General features: G+C 44.4%; 1 protein-coding gene across 1 annotated transcript in view; it reads right to left on the reverse strand.

Annotated features, from left to right (window-relative positions):
* The window catches only part of LOC101995313, a 54,689-nt gene that overhangs the window by 2,521 nt on the left and 33,965 nt on the right, over positions 1-18,203 (reverse strand). The window contains exons 3-9 of the mRNA XM_026789179.1: positions 17,582-17,662; positions 14,077-14,159; positions 13,834-13,960; positions 9,942-10,141; positions 5,940-6,203; positions 2,891-3,082; positions 811-854 (exon numbers count right to left, since the gene is read on the reverse strand). Of these exons, the coding sequence (XP_026644980.1) occupies positions 811-854; positions 2,891-3,082; positions 5,940-6,203; positions 9,942-10,141; positions 13,834-13,960; positions 14,077-14,159; positions 17,582-17,662 (991 nt within the window). The remainder of the gene's footprint in view (positions 1-810; positions 855-2,890; positions 3,083-5,939; positions 6,204-9,941; positions 10,142-13,833; positions 13,961-14,076; positions 14,160-17,581; positions 17,663-18,203) is intronic.

The following is an 18,203-nucleotide window of genomic DNA, read 5'->3' on the forward strand; positions in this document are numbered from 1 at the left end:
AAAAAAAAAAAAAAAAAAAAAAAAAAAAAAAAAAAAAAAAAAAAAAAAAGAAAGAAAGAAAGAAAGAAAGAAAGAAAGAAAGAAAGAAAGAAAAACAAAAACAAAGCAAAGCAAAACAAAACAAAGAAATCAGGTTTACACCGAGTAAAAACATAACACAGCCTTCTGATACCCTCACTGGCCCAGAGCTGGGCTGCTCACTATGGTCTCTTCAATACAGATGATGGTCACGTGAACAATTAAAATTAAATGAACTTAAAAATTTGCATACTCTGGGTAATGGTGGCACATGCCTTTATTCCCAGCACCTGAGAGGCAAAGGCAGGCGGATCTCTGTGAGTTTGAGGCCAGACTGATCTACAAATGGAATTCCAGGACAGTAGGGCTGTTACACACAGAGAAACCTTCTCTTGGGGGGAAAAAATGCATACTCATGCTAGATGTGGTGACACACACCTTCAGTTCCAGAATATGGGAGGCAAGGAAGGTGGATCTTTCTGGACTATAGAGTGAGTTCCAGGACAACCAGGGCTATGTTAGACTGTTCAAAACACAAAAGGTTACACACTCAGTCACAGTAGCCACATTCAGTACCCAACACACGCAAGTGGTAAATGATGCAGTGTTCACAGTGTGGCTGCAGAACTCGTCCCTCACCACAGAAAGGACTCTTGGCGAGAACACCACTCGGCTCAAATGTTACTCACCTGACAATGGAGCCAAAAGGCTTGGTTTCTCCCCAAGTAGTGGCCTTTTGACTTGCACAGCAGGGGAATATCCTAAGGGAGCAGGCCTCTTAGATGGGCCTACCTGACGCAAGGAGGTGGGAAACAGACCTTTGGGGTTGCCCAGTCCTGCAGAGAATGAAAGCCAAAGCATAAACAGGAAGACACGTCCAGCTGCTCTCCCCTTCAGAAAGAGCCTAAAGGAGGAGCAATCTGAACTCCCAGCAAGCTCCAACTTCTCGCAATGAGATAGTTCTTAGTGGTCCAGTCTAGGGTAGGAACCAATCAGGTCTTCTGTCTAGAGAAGGTCTTTAGGCTAAGGATGCTCTCCCCAGACCCTTAATTTGTATGCTTTGTTTTGTTTTTATGTTTTCTGTGACAAGATCTGGCTATGTAGTCTGGGTTTGCCTTGCACCACCTGGCCCAGAAGTTTACTGTTTTAAACCACTATTCAAATATACATACAATAACCTGAATTTTCTTTCTTGTCCCCAAATCCTAAATATTTACCAACTAAAACTTCAAAAGGAAGTGTGAAAATCTGGGTCCAATCCCAGTTTACTCTAATTCTCTGGTCCTCTCACCCTCCCCTTCCCACACAGTCTTTAAAAAGGATTCTTTAAAAAAGATTGATTTATTCTGCCACACGGTGGAGGATCATGCTTTTAGTCTCAGCACACAGGAGGCAGAGGCAGGTGAATGTCTGTGAGTTTCGAAGCCAACCTGGTGGTGCACCTTTAATCCCAGCAGATTAAAGGAGGCAGAAGCAGCTGGGTTTCTGAGTTCGAGGCCAGCCTTGTCTACAGAGTGAGTTCCAGGACAGCCAGGGCTACATAGAGAAACCCTGTCTCAAAAAAAACAAAAAAAAAACAAAACAAAAATCAACATATGTAACTTGCATGCACAATGATGTCCCAAAGCTATGGATGGAACTGAGGGTAGAACATTTGCTTAGCTCTTATGAGACCCTGGGTTCTACCCCAGCACTAGGAAGAGTTGAGGGGCATTCCTAACCATAAATCTAACTTGAAAGAGCAGGTGAAAAGTCATTTTGGGAGGCTGGAGGGTGGTTTGGGGGTTAGGAGCTCTGGTTATTCTTCCAGAGGACCAGGTTCAAGCTCCAGTACCCACGAGGTGGCTCACAGTCATCTGTAAACTCACTCTCAGAAGACCTGGGCACCAGACACACATGATTCATAGATATACATATAGGCAAAACACCCATACATATAAACTTTACATTTTCTAAACATTATGAAAAAAGAAAAGCCATGCCTTTCATCATGACCTCACCGGCAAGTTCTTCTTCAATGTGGTAAATTGAAAATGTGCTCTTGGCAACCATTCCTCCCCAAACCTAATTCAAACACCAGGGAAGCAGAGGAAAGACAGTCCTGGGGTTAGGAAGGTGAGGACCTAGGGGTGCTCTGCGGGAGATAAACTCCATCCTTAGAACTGAAAAGGGACCAAAAAGGCTCAGCCACTGGCACAGAGAGGTTGGTGCTGAGAGCCAGCCAGGCCTGATTTGATGTCTGAACACTATGTGGTTAGACTTCAGCCAGGCCTCCTCCCAGAGGGAAGAGATGGGTCTGAGTGACAAGATCCAGTTAGGACTGAGGTTAGTTTTGAGAGCTTTCAGGTCTGCAGTGTTAAACCAACCTGAGGCAGATCCCATCACACAGAGAAGGGGGACAGGGAGGCTGGAGGGATGGCTCAGTGGCAAAGAGGACTTGTTCTAACAACAGACCCAGAGTTGGTTCCCAGCACACACATGATGTCTCATGAGTGTCAGGAACTCCAGTTCCAGGGGTTCAATGCCCTACTCTAAAACCTCAGTGCGCACCAGGAAATGCATGTTGTGCACACACATACACAGGGGCAAACTCACAAGTAAAATCGATAAAATTAAAAAGCTACAGAGATAAAACTTCTTTAGAAGACTGCCATCATTCAGAAATAAAACCCTCAAAAACATGTGAATTTAGAGTAGGGATTATGAGAACCCAGTTTAAACAGCTCTAGCCATGGCCATAAAGCTCAGTAGAAGGATTTCTTCTAAGTTCTGTGTCTCCTTCAGGAGGAAACCCAAAGCACAACATCTGTTCCCCGAGGGAAGAGACACCGCTGGAGGAGATCTGCTCTGTGTCGTACAGACAAGCACTGACCTGGTGCTGGGAGGGGGACAACTTCCTGCCTGTCTCCAATGAGGGGCTTGATAGAGCGGGGAGGAGGAATATCAAGTAAGGGCCGGGGGCCAGAGACTGGCAGCAGAGGAGGAGGCTTGCTCACAACGGGGGTGATCTTGCCCTGAAAGGAGGCAGGCATGCTGCTGGCGGATGAATCCGGAGCCTCGCATTCTAGAAAAGTAAAAAGAATCAATGGCTAGCAGAAGCTTGCCGTCCAGGCCAGTGAGCCTTTCAGGCTATTCAAAGAAGTTTCACTTCTGCTTATTCAAGAAAGTCTTCTTTCCTTTAACTGATTTAGAAGGTCTATAATAAAAAGAAACAGGACTAGGACTGTCATGTTTTAACTTTATAGATTCCACCCACCCTGAGAAAGTAAGTATAATAAGTATATAAAGCTAAACCCACTCTCTCTTGTCAGATGAACGAGTCATTAAAGCTTTAATGCATCCCAGGTGTGCTGCACAGCAGCTCCTTTTCCCTTGAAGGGACAAGTGGTTATTATTTTTGTCTCACACACTTCATTCAAAATGAGAAAGCTACTACTTATTAATTTACTTATTGGTTTTTTTTTTTTTTTTTTTTTTAAGACAGGTGTTCTCTGTGTCACCCTGGCTATCCCGGAACTCACTCTCTAGACCAGGTTGGTCTCAAACTCAGAAATCTGTCTGCCTCTGTCTCCCAAGTGCCAGGATTAAATGAGTGTGACTGACACCATGCTCAGTTAGAAAGTCACTACGCTTAGCTGGGCGGTGGTGGCACACGCCTTTAATCCCAGCACCCAGGAGGCAGAAGCAGGTGAGTTCAAAGCCAGCCTGGTCTACAGAGCTAGTTCCAGGACTGGCTCCAAAGCTACAGAGAAACCCTGTCTCAATAGATAGATAGATAGATAGATAGATAGATAGATAGATAGATAGATAGATAGATAGATAGATATAAAGTCACTATTTTAAGAGGCGAGCTCATAAATGAAATGTTCTTTAAACTCCTCAAGATTAAGAACCATATACATCTTTAACATATAACATTGGTCAATGTTGTAAGCATGTTGGTGTTAACAAAAAATGATACGCAGAGCCAGGAGGGAGGAAATTATAAGCCTATGTGTGGACAGAGGTCATTCTACTTACTATAATTTAGTTCAACATATGATATGAAAGTAGAAAGGGAACCACTGGGGATGGAAGGAATAACCAAAACTAAGAATGCATGAAAAAGCAGCTTGGAAACCTACTACGTTGTAAAGCCAACTTAAAGGAAAAAAGGAGGGAGTGTCAAGATGGCTCAGTGGATAAAACACTTGCTGTACAAGCCTGAGTTAATCCCTGGAGCCCATGTAAACAGGGAAGGAAAGAACCAACTCCACCAAGTTGTTCTCTGACTTCCACATGTATGTTGTGGCACACTCATGTCCTCTATGTACACATCATGCATGTGCATATAACCCTGAGTGGTTGAGCAATGCTGCTCCGTAAGCCACCAGTTGTGAAACACAAGTCCCAATAGTAGGTGTGGGATACCTCCCTATGTGCTATTGGTTAGGGAATTTCCAGAGGTCATTGCCACTTCTCTTGGCTGCCTAGCAGAAGTAGACTGTAAGGTTCTACTGCTGTAGACACACACTGTGTTACGTGTTACAGGATGTAGAGAAATCGGGCTAGTACAGAGCTGGAGGCTGATGGGATAAAGCCATCAACAGTCCTACTCAGTCATGGATACTGCATACTGTGATACTGACCAGCCAGGCTCAGTGCTCAGTGGTGCTATCATGTGACCTAAAGGTTGTAGGGGTATCCAACCACTTGATGATTGGAGTTTACACCACTCCAAGGAGGAAATTCACAACTGATATTGTAAACCTGGTCAAAAAGAGATGGTGCTGGCTGGAGGTCATGGGCCTTAGGGAAAAAGCTACTGTTGTTTTGCTAAGTGGACATGTTGTCAAATCGACTGTAAATAGTTACATTTATACTCACAGTGCTGGTCTCAGTCTTGCACAGAGAAGTTTTAGTTAATGCAGCCACTCAAACCTGGTGGAGGTGCTGAGAATAGGTGCTCAGCCTTCAGTGGGACACCTCTCTATCAATCCTCCCACCCACCCTGCAGGCTGAGGAGGGGGCAGAAAGCAGAGCTGGAGGAAGAGAGATGGTGTTGTGACGTGCAGCCTTCTGAACACCACATGGCTGCCACACTCACGGATGCATGGTAGGTCGATGTGGGTGCCCAAACAAGTCTGGACCTGCCAATGTTCTGTCATGGGTTGAGGAGCTGTGGGCAGCTAATGGCTGCTGGGAAGAAAGGCAGTCGTTTCTTTCAGTGGTGTAGCCACTAGTGAGCTGCTTGTGCTCCAGTAAATAATCCACACCAGTGCTTATGCAAGCAACCCTAATTAGACTCAGCAGGGCACAAAATCCAGTCATGAAAGCAGTGAGGGCACTTGCTGCGAGAAAGGTGAGCTCAACAGGACTGAGACAAGGGAAGAAAGGGTAATGAGGTACAGATGATCAGAGTTCATTATGGATATGCATAACGGTATCAAAGAATAAGTCAAAAACTGTACTCTGGGGCCAGCGATAGCTCAGCTAGTAAAGATGTTTGCCACCAGGCCTGACAACCAGAATTTAATCACTTGGACCCACATGGTAGGAAAAAAAAAAAACCAATTCCCACAAACTGTCTTCTGATCCAAACCTGCACATACACACAGCAATAAATGCAAAACATTTATCTTAAATATATTTTTAAACATCTGATTCAAAAGAAACTCTAATCTTAAAAGAAGCATTTTAGTGTGTAAAGGTTAGAAACCCATGCTGACCAGTTCCTTTTGTATCACTCACACACATGAATGCACATGAGCGTGCGCGCGCACACACACACACACACACACACACACACACACACACACACACACACACACACACACTTCTTTCTCTGGATGAGAAACCTAGTTTTCTTTCACACACGGATTTATAGAAAAAGGATGTGCCCAGAGTCCAGAACTCAGAAGGGAAGGGACAGAGCCGTGTACCTTGCAGCTGCTCTTTCCTGGTTGTTAGGTAGTCCATGAGCAGGCCCAGCTCGTCACTGTACAGATGCTTCCCCTCACTCAACAGGAAAAGAAGGTAACAGATGCTGGCTGGTGGAGAGTAACTGGCCAGGTGCTCACGGGCCAGGAAGTCATCCACCAGCTCAGAGGCCCTCTGAGAAATCCCAGTGCTTTGTCCAGCGCAAAATCTCTTCAATTCTCTAGCCACTAGGAGCAGGGCATCCTCCAGCGGCATATGTCGATGTACTAGAGACAAGAACAAGCTGCTTTAGCATACAGGTCTCTTCTCTATTTTAAAGAAATTTTTATAAAATAAAATAATGAGAAAGGACAAGTCAGAAAACGGATAATCCACCTGCGAACTGTACTAGCTGTGGTCTTTGATGCAGATGTGACACTGACTAGTACCCTCCACAGCAGGAGCTTTATTTAATTTCAAAACAGACGCTACTTCTTATTTAAAAGTTATACAAAGGCTAGGCCTGGTGGTACATGCTTTTAATGCCAGCACTTGGGAGACAGAGAGCCTCTGGGAGGTCAGCCTGGTCTACATAGTGAGTTCCAAGACAGTCAAAGTTACATAGAGCTGTGGTTCTCAACCTTCCTCAGGCTGTGACACGTTAATACAGTTCCTCACGTTGTAGTGACCCCCAACCATACAATTATTTTCATTGTTACCTCATAACTGCAATTTTGCTATTGTTGTGAATCATAATATAAATACCTGTGCTTTCCGATGGTTTTAGGCAACCCCTATGAAAGGGCCATTCAACTCCACAAAGGGGTCATGGTTTTAAGAACCACTGATAGAGAGAGGCCCGGCTCAAAAAAATTGTTTAAGTGAATACATAAACTATAACAAGCAACAGCTGTAGGAATACATGGGCTAAGTGTCAATAAAATTAATTTTAATTATTTACTTAGTGTATATGTGTGTGCAAGAGTGTTTGGAAGCACAAGTGCATAGGCATGGCATACACGTGGAGGTGAGGAAACAACTTTTCAGAAGTCGTTTCCCCCTTCTACTTTGTTTTGAGGAGGGTCTCACTTCTATTGCTACACACCGTATACTCCAGGCTGGCTGGCCCATCAACTCTGAGTAATTCTCTTGTTACCTCCCATCTTGCCATAAAAAGTGCTGTGGTCACAGACCACACCTGACTTTTAGTATGGGTTCCTGGCATCAACCTCAGGCCATTAGGCACACAGCAAGCATTTTCACCCACTGAGCAATTTCCTAGGCCCAGAAATTCTTTATTTTTTATTTTTCGAGACAGGGTTTCTCTGTAGCTTTGGAGCCTGTCCTGGAACTAGCTCTGTAGTCCAGGCTGGCCTTGAATTCACAGAGATCCACCTGCCTCTGCCTCCCAAGTGCTGGGATTAATGGTGTGTGCCACCACCTCCCGACTGGCCCAGAAATTGTTAAGAAACCTAGTTTTTACAAGACCAAATTATCACATTAAAAAATAGAACCCAAAGTCAAATGTGACACCACATGTGTACTCTCAGCACTTGAGAGGCAAGGCCAAGTTCAACATCATCCTCGTCTTCTTAGCACATCTGATGCCAACGTGGAGTACATGAGACCACATCTGAAGCAAACAACACCCAGAAACAAGGGAAGGGACAAGAGGAAACAATGCGGGGAAATGTGGCCAAAGTACGTGATGTACTTGAACAATGCCATTATGGTACCCAGCACTTTACGGTGATCTCTAATAATGGAAGAGGATGATAGAGCAAAGAATAAAAAGCTGAAAGGTGAAGGTGCTCTGACTACAGCATCAGGGCGCAGTACTGAGAGGAAGAGGACATCAGGAGAGAAGGGCAGGACTGGAAAGCACAGCCGTGACAGGGTTTCTCTGTGTAGCCCTGGCTGTCCTGAAACTTGCCCTGTAGACCAGGCTGGCCTTGAACTCACAGGGATCCACCTGCCTCTGCCTCCCGAGTGCTGGGATTAAAGGTGTGCACCACCACTGCCTGGTTTATAAAGCGCATTCCAGAATAGGCTCCAAAGCTACACAGAGAAACTCTGTCTGGAAAAACAAAAACAAACAACAACAACAAAAATACTCAACAAATAGTCTACCTAGTTTGTGATGATTTCCTAAATGATCTTGCATGATGTCAACACTTAAAAAGCAAAACATAATTAGTCTTTCTCACAACTTACTCAAATTAAACATTTCCCAGGAGAGTGAGATTTGTAATTATTGAAAGAGTGTGTTCTTTTACATTTCTAGAACGTATGTGCAAAGTAACTGTGATTTTTGCCTTCTAAACTACCAAATACAGAAAAACCTTAATTTCACACTCTCAAGTGTAGTACTGAATGAAAGTTGGCAGGTAGGCAAAAGAGATGCCATGATTCCAATAAAAGAGCTCAGCCGCTCCATGGCAGAAACAAGAGCTCATCATTCTTCTCCCTCCAGACCCAATGTGACAGCTGAATGTAGATTATTAACCCTATATTCACTTCTCTATCAGGTCTCAAAGTTACAGGGATGAGTTAATTCTAGCTACTAGCATCCCATGGGCTCTGTTCAAGGGAAAGAGCTTCTGACTTAGCAACGAGCCTCTGATGCTGCTGAGACAGGTGACCCAGAGTCTGCAGGAGAAGCATGCTCAACTGCTGCTAACCAGCACGGAAAAGAAGCCAGGTATACAGAGCCTAGGATACAGGAGACACTTAGTGCATCCAGACTGAACAGAAGAGTGCAGGGGCTTCTGAAAGAAGACTAGAAAACTCAGTAGGTGTGGGTGAGACTCCCATGAGGCTCTCCCCCTGCATCCAGAGGGAAAAATGCCATTTTCAGCCTCTGTCTGTAGTGGACAGAATCAAGACAGGACAGGAAGAGCACATTTGAGCACAGTGGAGAAGATGAAGGATGTGCTTATATGAGCGCATCTGCCTAAGCTTGTACAATCGGAGAGCAAAAGGGGATTGTTTCACTGGGCGGTGGTGCCGCCCACCTTTAATCCCAGCACTTAGGAGGCTGAACTCAAGGCCGGCCTGGTCTACAGAATGAGTTCCACTCTACTCAAGACTACATAGTGAGATCCTGTCTGAATGAACAAACTAACAAAAAGGGTGTGTCTGTGTGTGTTAATTTTCATGTATTCTCATGAATGCCAGAACAAAGAAATGGATGAGAAAGCATAGAAAAAGCATACTTTAAAAAAAAAAAAAGAGTCAGGGTCAATGTCCCCAAAGGCCCAAGTGTTAAAGGGTTGGTCTCCAGCCATTAGGATGAGAAGTAGGGCCCAGCAGGAAAGAGTCAGATCACCAGAGCGTTCTCTGGAAAGGGACACTGGGCCTGGTCTCCAGCTCTCCTTTCACTCTCCAATGGTCCAGGGAAGCCGCTTCCTTTGACACCCCTGCCATGACAGACAGTCTCGGCAGGACCCACTACCAGGGCTCTAGATGAACTTAGATGGAAAACTAAGAAACTGGGATCAACAAGCCTCCTCTCTTTTTAAGTTGAACATCTTTTTTTCCCCCATAGTGAGGGGAGGTAGATTAATAAAAAGTTTAAGAGAATCCTTGGAAAAAGAAGAAAGGACCTGTGAAACTTAACCATCAAGAATATAAAAGCTAGTGGTAAGATTTGGCCAAAATCTCTACAGATGGCAATCCGTTATTTTAGGCTCTTTTGTATTTGAGACAGGGTCTACATAGCCCAGACTCCTGGGCTCAAGTGACCCATCCTTCTGCCTCTGCCTCTCAAGTTCTGGAACTAAATGTGGAAGCCTACCATATCTGGCTGTGTGATCCTTACACAGATGCAGTAAAGGTGACTTAGGTTTCAGTTTTCAGCAATACATAGAAAAAGTACTTTGTGGTACCTGCAAGACTTTCTTCCTCAACTAAAAGCAGTTCAGCTACAAACATGACCCTTCAAAGCATGCCAGCATTCAAAGAAAAGACACCTCATGTTTAAAGCAGGGTTTGTCTCCAGAGACACTTTTAGAACTGACACTTACTTTTGATGGATTCATGAAGCATGATTACAGTACAAGAGGAATATTTCACATTAGACTGCTCCACGAGAACACAAAAGGGGGAACCATCATCTTTAACATCCTGCAGTGCGCGAGTGAAGTCCGATTCTGAGGCAAGGTGAATTATTTCCACTACAAGACCACGATCCCGCAGGCGGCAGCCTATGGCTGTCGCATAATCCCTTAAGACACACACACAAACACACACACACACAAATAAATAAAGAAAAATGCAGGTTACTTTTCAGTTCAATAGAAGAAAAAAGTCCACATTACTACTACACATTGAAGCAAGCAAAGAGTAAGACAATGTTTTTATTTTATTTATCTTAGTGAAGTGCCATCTTTTCTGAACTGTAAAATCCTTTATAAGATTGACTACGTGTATAATTTAGTAAAGAAAGCACAGCAGGCACAGTGGCATATGTCTTTAATCCCAACACGTGGGAGGCAACGATAGGAGGATCTCTGTGAGTTCAAGATCAGCCTGGTCTACATATCAAGCTACACAGGACAGCCAGGGCTACATAGTGAGACCTTGTCTTGAAACAAACCAAACACTGTAGAAGCTGCTTTTGTTTGGTATACTGGGTACTGTGCTGAGTAAGCACCATGAGTAGCCTATTTTTTAAAATGGAAGCCTTCAGGTGTTCTTTGATGATGTCATGTCAATTGAGAGGCCATAAAAGAAGCGTGAGATTATTTTAAAGGACAGGTAAGAAGACTACTCCAAAGAACAAGACAGCCTTCACCTCGGTTGGCTAAGAGAGGCCCTCACCATGCCATTTCCATGAGGAGGGTCCTTCCTATGGAGAGGACGAGTGACGCTGGAGTCTGCCAGCATTCACCGCTCGGTAACCAGCCTCGGATCAAAACCTTTCGTGTCCTGCTTCCTCAGCCTCCATCCTCAGTCAGTCTCCCAGGCCTCTCTGAGTGATGTGGTCATTGTTGCCTAATAATTACTTAAAACCCGCAAAGCCCTGCTCTGCAACCTAACCGGCATTCTCGTTTCTGGCAAGACATTCATTGGAAAAAGCAAAACAAGTAAATAACAGAAATTACCCGAGTCCATCTAAACAGGCTTCAAACACCCCATTCTCTTGCCAAACAGATTAAGCACCCCTGGATAACCAGCCCTCCCCTTTCCTTCTGTTTTCCCTCTGCCATTCTGTTTCTTAAGTCACATACTAGTCCTCAGCTCAGAGACTCAATGCCAGTGACATTATTCTCTGCAATCTCTTTAACTTCTCTCCAAACTAACGGTAACCCACTCTTTCTCATATGAATATTCAGTTGCTGGTGGAACAAGCCCTCAGTACATTTGATCGCTCTCTCTTTTAAGACAATCCCATGTAGTGCTGGCTAGCGTAGAAATCACTGTGCAGCCAAGGATAACCTCAAATTCTGATACACCTGTCTACATTTCCCAGTACTAGACTTGAAAGCGTGAACTGGGGTAGAATCCCTCATAACTGAGCTATACTGTCAGTCCACATCTGCTCTTCTAGCTGTAATGTGTACGCTTTATCCTATTACACGGCACCTCTCACAAACAGTATTTGTTACTGAATTATAATTATGCTCCTGTGCACAGAGCTTTACATGTAACAAGTCAGTAAAATGCATGTTTTACAAAACTAAAGACTGGGCCTGGAGAGATGGCTTAGTGGTTAAGAGCAAGCATTGCCTGCTCTTCCAAAGGTCCTGAGTTCAATTCCCAGCAACCACATGGTGGCTCACAACCATCTGTAAAGGGGTTTGGCGCCCTCTTCTGGCCTTCAGGCATACACACAGACAGAATATTGTATACATAATAAATAAATAAATAAATATTTAAAAAAAACAAAACTAAAGACTGTTAGGATGACAGGAAAACATGTTTCTGGCAATTTAGCAAAATATAGATGATTTCAGAAAATAAACTCAGGAAGGAAACAACAGTTCATACAGCCCATGTGCCAAAGCCATCCCAGAAATAATTCCTATTAGATGACATGAACTGAAAATTAGCATTTTGCAGTATAAAGGAATGAATCAACCAGCTGATGTTTCACTGTAAACCTTACTGACATCGAAGTGACACAAGACCAGACAGCATGCCTTGCTTACAGGGCCCCAGCAGCTGCAGACACCTGTGGCGGACAGAGCTCTTTGCTGCATCCTCTCCGGTGTTCTGATCCATGGCTGAACACCAGGCAGGAGTTAGCAACATGTGAGGAGTAGCTTCTAATGCCACTCTAGGTGGAGAGGAGAGGAAATGCAGCCTCAGACAGTCTGCACTACAAGACCGCCCTCAATTAGAGCCACCGCCCAACTCTGCTGATGGGAAGACAGCCAGTGCATCAGGATCATGCTTAGTCCAACAAGCAGCTGGAGTCAGCCACAGTTCTAAACGAAATACGAGATGATCCATGTCAGATATATGATACTGCTACAAATGCTAAGAAAGCTAATCTAAGGGCTGGGCAGTAGTTCAGGTGGCAGACAACTGGCCTGGCATGCACAAATCTCTAGCACCATATAAACTGGGAGTTTATGCCACATGTTTATAATCCCACTAAGGAGGGGAATGTATGAAAACCACAAGTTCAAAGTCATCTTCACCTAGATAGCAAGTATGAGGTCAGTGTAAGCTATATAAGACTATATTAAAGGGGGTGGGGAGGCCTGGAGAGATGACTCAGAGGTTAAGAGCACTGGCTTTCCCAGAGAACCTGAGCCAACCACACAGTGGCTCACACCATCTATAATGAAATCTGGTGCCTTCTTCTGGCATGCAGGCATATATGCAGACAGAACACTGTATACATAATAAAAAATAAATATTTAAAGGGGGGGGGGAATAAGGAAAGCCAAGCTACCTAATCTACCTAGGCATTGTGGCTCAAACCTGTGACTAGTACTTGGGAGACTAAGGCAGCAGGGTTGCCAGGAGTTCACAGTCAGCCCAGGCTACACAATGAGACTTTGCCTTTGGGGAGGGATGGGGGAAGTTTATTTAGCCAAAGACTAATGCCAAAGCAGTCTTGTGGCAAAATTGCTAAATGCTGAGGCAGCAAACCTCCTACACATGCTGAGTCTTTTCCACCTCTAGGTTTAAAATCTGTTTAAATTACTCAGATTAATCCAAGGCATTTCTGGACGTCTTTCAATTAAGCAGACATTCCATCATTTGACTGTGAAAGGAATGGCCCTCTCCCATGCTGTGACTGACCTCATTTCTTCTAGCTACTGTCTCCCAAGGTCCAACCCAAATGCCCTACAAATGAAAAGGAGCTATAATTTTGCTTTTGAATGGTGAATAAAATTTCTGAGTTGTAAAATTGCAGATTAAAAAAAAAAAGGAAAGAAGAACCCGAGGAAGAGGAAGACGACAAAGATGGTTCAACACTGCCTTCATAGAGTCATGCTTCACATATGCCTGACATCACACAGTAGAGTTCTGTTCATCGGATGACCCTTAGCATCACGTAGTGAGTGATACTGTGACAAGTGCACAGCCCTCAAGCCCACTGCTTGTCTACTAGTCAGACTCTGCCAGGCTCACGTATGGTACCACTCATGACATCACTGTCATTACGATGTAAACAGAGGCGATTTTAAGACAGCACGGAAAAGTCCCAATGTATGAGATGGGCAGACTAAAAGGGGGGTGGAGTGGGAGGAATGCAAGCAATAAAGACAATCTGAGTAAGACAGGACCCTGGAAGTGATGCCCCTACTTCCAATGTACTTAGCCCAACAGTGACATTTTGACAGTCTTAAAGGAATGTCCCTAATGCTGACTCCCAGTAAGTTATGTACCCAAGACTGAACACTTAAATCCCAATATGCACACACCCCCATTTGGTAAGCTAAAAAGAAATAAAGTCACCTCTGGTTTGTGTCTATAGAGACAATAACGCAATCCGAAGGTTTCTCTCGGTCTTGTGCTTTCTGGAGCACTCTGTAGAAGTGCTGGAAAAGCGCCTCTCTCTGAGCATCCCGGCCATTGGTGAGATCTGAAAAACAGGTGCACTGGGCTTCCGCATGACCAAATCACCATCATGGAGGCTGTGGTGGCCTTACAAAAGGACAACAGTCAGCACACTGTAGACAATCTGGACAGAATTCTTACCGAGCTGAAAGTACTGGCATTGCTCATGGTTATCTTCATTCCTTTTTGAATAATCAACCACATTCCCCCATAATTCTTCAGTACTGCTGGAAGTATGAAAATATTTTCTCAAATTGTGCAGATATGTTTTCCCTCTGAACATGCCCCCACAACATAAAAACCCTATCCAGATCACCCAATGCAAGCTGCAGTCACCTAAGACAGTGGCTGCTTAGAAATGTTACCCAAGAATCTGCTCTCATTTTAGAGTATTATGTGAGTCTAAGAGTTTCTGCCATTTCTCATCCATTTCTTCTTATCTGCTACAAGAAAAAGTGCTAAATGGAGACAGCCGAACTCATGCCTACAGCGGTCAGTAATATTTTTATAAGAATGTTCATTTGGGGGCTGGAGAGATGGCTCAGTGGTTAAGAGCATTGCCTGCTCTTCCAAAGGTCCTGAGTTCAACTCCCAGCAACCACATAGTGGCTCACAACCATCTGTAATGAGGTCTGGTGCCCTCTTCTGGCCTGCAGACATACACAGAGACAGAATATTGTATACATAATAAATAAATAAATATTAAAAAAAAAGAATGTTCATTTGGGCTGGGTGGTGGTGACGCATGCCTTTAATCCCAGCACTCGGAAGGCAAAGGCAGGTGGATCTCTGTGAGTTCGAGGCCAGCCTGGTCTACAGGACAGGCTCTAAAACTACAGAGAAACCCTGTCTCAAAAAACCAAACCAAAACAAAAAACAAACAAACAAACAAAAAAAACCCAACAACAACAACAACAAAAAGAATGTTCATCTGTGAAAAGGGTGCTCACTTCTACACTCTCAGAGTCTTTGTTAGATGCAGGCAAACGCGACTCCTTGAGCTTTGCTCCCACACTCCTAAGTACTCCTCGGGCTCCCTTGAGCAAGTGATGTTCCCTTGTTAAAAGCATGCAAAATAGTGCACAGATGCTGGGTAATCTATTAACCATCCAAAGTGCTCCCGTTTGCTGTGATTTAACAGAGGAAAGGGGGAATTAGATGCACGCTGTACCCTAAATCAGGCACTTTTATTGCAGCTCCCCGGTATCTAGATAGCAATGTTTTTGTCCACAAGGAACGTCCTGCCAGGGAGAGAAGTCTCGGCAGGCGGCAATTAGCTGCATTCCCACAAGAGGCCTCCCACACATGGCAGAGCGGCACTGGATCCACTCTGTCAAACAGACTACGCCCTACACTACCACAAGCGTCAATCCCGCTGCTTCTCCTCGTAGGTTTCGGGTTAGGTTCGTCTCATCTACTCTCACAGTAGACATACCTGTGAAGTGTTTGCCTGAGGCCGAGACACCCCCTGCCTCCCGGAGGATCCCACTCTCCGCCCAGTGCTCCCTCACCCTGACCTGCTGAGCTTTGTCTGCTGCCTGACAGACACAGGCCTGAGTCCAGTTACCTCAAAGTTATCAGCTTTGCTTTAACCCTGGATACATTTGCTCTTGCTGGCTTTCCCTCAATCTTCGGATTCCCTGTCTTCTTTCCTTTGCTTTTGCCTTCTTCCCTCCATTCTTTTCTTCTTCTTGGGGGAGGTATTCAGGGCCCCATGCACACCAGGTAAGTATTTTACCAGAGCCACACCCATGGCCCTAATAATACGGTAGAAAGTAAATTCCCTTGCCTCCCCAACCAAGGAAGTACAGAGGGTTGCACGGCATTCCAGAAGCCCACACCTGGGCAGTCTAGGCAAGCAGCAGGGGATGAGCACAACTGCCCAGGCTCCACCCTCAGCTTCACTGCTAGCAGAAAAGAGTTTTTCCTCCTCTGTCTCAGACTCCTCTCTTCTGGCTGGCTGGGTGTTGTTTGGTTTGAGGTAGGGTCTTACACTGGCCTCTGACTTACTCTGTAGCTAAGGATGGCCTGAACTGATATCCCTCCATGCCCCATGGACTGGGGTTAGAGGTTCCTCCTTTCTAAAAGGGAAACTATAACAGAGCCTGTTGGGGGACTCCAAGAGCTGAAATAGCAGAGCCCAGAAGCAGAATGAGCCCTCAAAGAAAGTTGACCATTGTCACCCACTTCTGCCTCTAGGCTCCTCCCAGAGCAGGGCCAGAAACCCTCTCCTTCTGAAGGTAACCTAACATCGAAGGCATTCTAGGTCTCTTTCAGGAAATGGTACCTAAGAGAAACTAACTCCTATTAACAGCCACTCCTGAATTCTGTATTTCCAAGTGCTTCTGCACTTGAGGAAGCATTTTTCAATTTTGAATTATCAATTTAATATGTCACAAAACTCATCTCTAATGGAGGCAGAAGGGAGGCCTTGTCAAAGTTCATACACATAAAAATCAATTCAAATACAGTTCAAGGAAAACTGCTTTTACCGAAACTCCATAGAAAGATCAAGGTGAGCAGCGTGAAACGCTACGCTGATTCACCTGCTTAGAGGCACTCCCCTGCTGAACACAAAAAGCAAGGAAAGGAGACAGAAGAGCCTTGAGAGGGAGGCGTGCATGCTTCAGAACAATAACCATGTGAGTCGCTAAAGTCACTAAAGAAACAAGAGGACGTGGCACCCTGGCTTGCTACAGATCCTTGAGGCTCACACAGGAAGATTATCACTTGAGCCCAAGACTTCAAGGCTAACCTAGGAAACAAAGTAAAATGTTTAAGGCCAGGCATGGTGGTACACGCCTTTAACCCCCGCACTTGGGAGGCGGAAGCAGGCGGATCTCTGAGTTTGAGGCCAGCCTGATTTGTGTAGTGTGTTCAAGGGCAGCTAGGGTTATGTAGAGAAACCCTGCTTCAAACAAACAAACCACCAAACCCTGGTACAGAAAATTTCACTTTACTATAATATGCTTTTATATATCTATCCATTCCTCAGTTTAAAACAAAACAAAAAAAACTATTGTTCTTATGTATACAGATGCTTTGCCTTCATATATGTCTGTGTAGAGTGTGTATGTGTGATGCCCACAGAGGCCAACAGAGAGCTGGGACTAGAGTTAGAGACCATCGTGTGGGTACTAGGAATCAAACCTGGGTCCCCTCTGGAAGAGTGCCGGTGTTATTAATCGCTGGATGAGTCAACTCTCCAATCCCATTTTAAAAAACAACTGATATTTATATTTGTCTCTGAAGTACTAATTTCTCTTACAAGGAAATAAGTTATCTTTTTTGAGCATATAACAGCAATAAGACAGGAGCAGAAAAGTACATATAAAAGAGAGCCACAGGCCTGAACAGAGAACAGATAAAGCAAGGAAGTCACTCAGAGATGACTGAAAAATACCACAAAGAGCTGGTGGTGAAGGCCCTTCTGGCCACGGGTATACGTCAGTTAAGAGTCCAAATGACTGTGGAAAGGTAAAAGTTAAAATAGAGTGGTTAATATGATCAACTTGACCCAAGAGACTTCCCAAAAGCAAATATTAATAGCACCAATTTCAGCAAACATCTAGGTCCGCACAGTAAGAACACATTTGCATTACTACCTAAGCTTTTAGCAAATTGAGCCACAACAATAAAACCTCACCTTAGCCTGTCTTCACACTCCTTTAAGTAGCCCTCGTGGGGAGAATGAGAAGTTGGCAGAAAAGGTTTAGATGGCTTACTGCTAAAAAACAACAAAGACAAATTACACTCAAGAAGAAATTATTTCCCATAGTTCATACATTAGTTTCCACAGTTCTGGTACACTCAAAGGTGATTAAGTCTTCAGTAAAACTGGATTTCAAAAACTCGAACAATGGCGTTTTTCAAGAATCTTTTGTCAGAAGCTCTACTCTATTCCTTAATACCTGTTTCTATTTTTTGCTTAGCGTGTTTATTCAACTGTTTCTGCAAAGTTGGCAACTGAACGTGTAGCTGTGACACAGAAAAGACCACGACAACCCACCAGCAGAAGGGGCTTCAGCTTAAGTCTGAGCTGCCCAAGTGGACAAATCTGCAAGCCAATATGCGATAGTAGAAGTGTCTGCAATTATCTATTATAAGAACAGGAGCGACTGGTTTTGTTTTAAGCTTCTTTTTGATGGTTGCTCCACTGACACCATCCAGTGTCTAAGGATTCGCTGCACCCGGATCATACTCCCTTCCTAACAGGGCTCCAGGTATGTGCCTCAACTCCAGTGTGAGGCATCCTCCACTAAAGCCAC

The sequence above is a fragment of the Microtus ochrogaster genome, unplaced genomic scaffold (genome assembly GCF_000317375.1).
Source record: "Microtus ochrogaster isolate Prairie Vole_2 unplaced genomic scaffold, MicOch1.0 UNK15, whole genome shotgun sequence".
NCBI classification, from domain to species: domain Eukaryota; kingdom Metazoa; phylum Chordata; class Mammalia; order Rodentia; family Cricetidae; genus Microtus; species Microtus ochrogaster.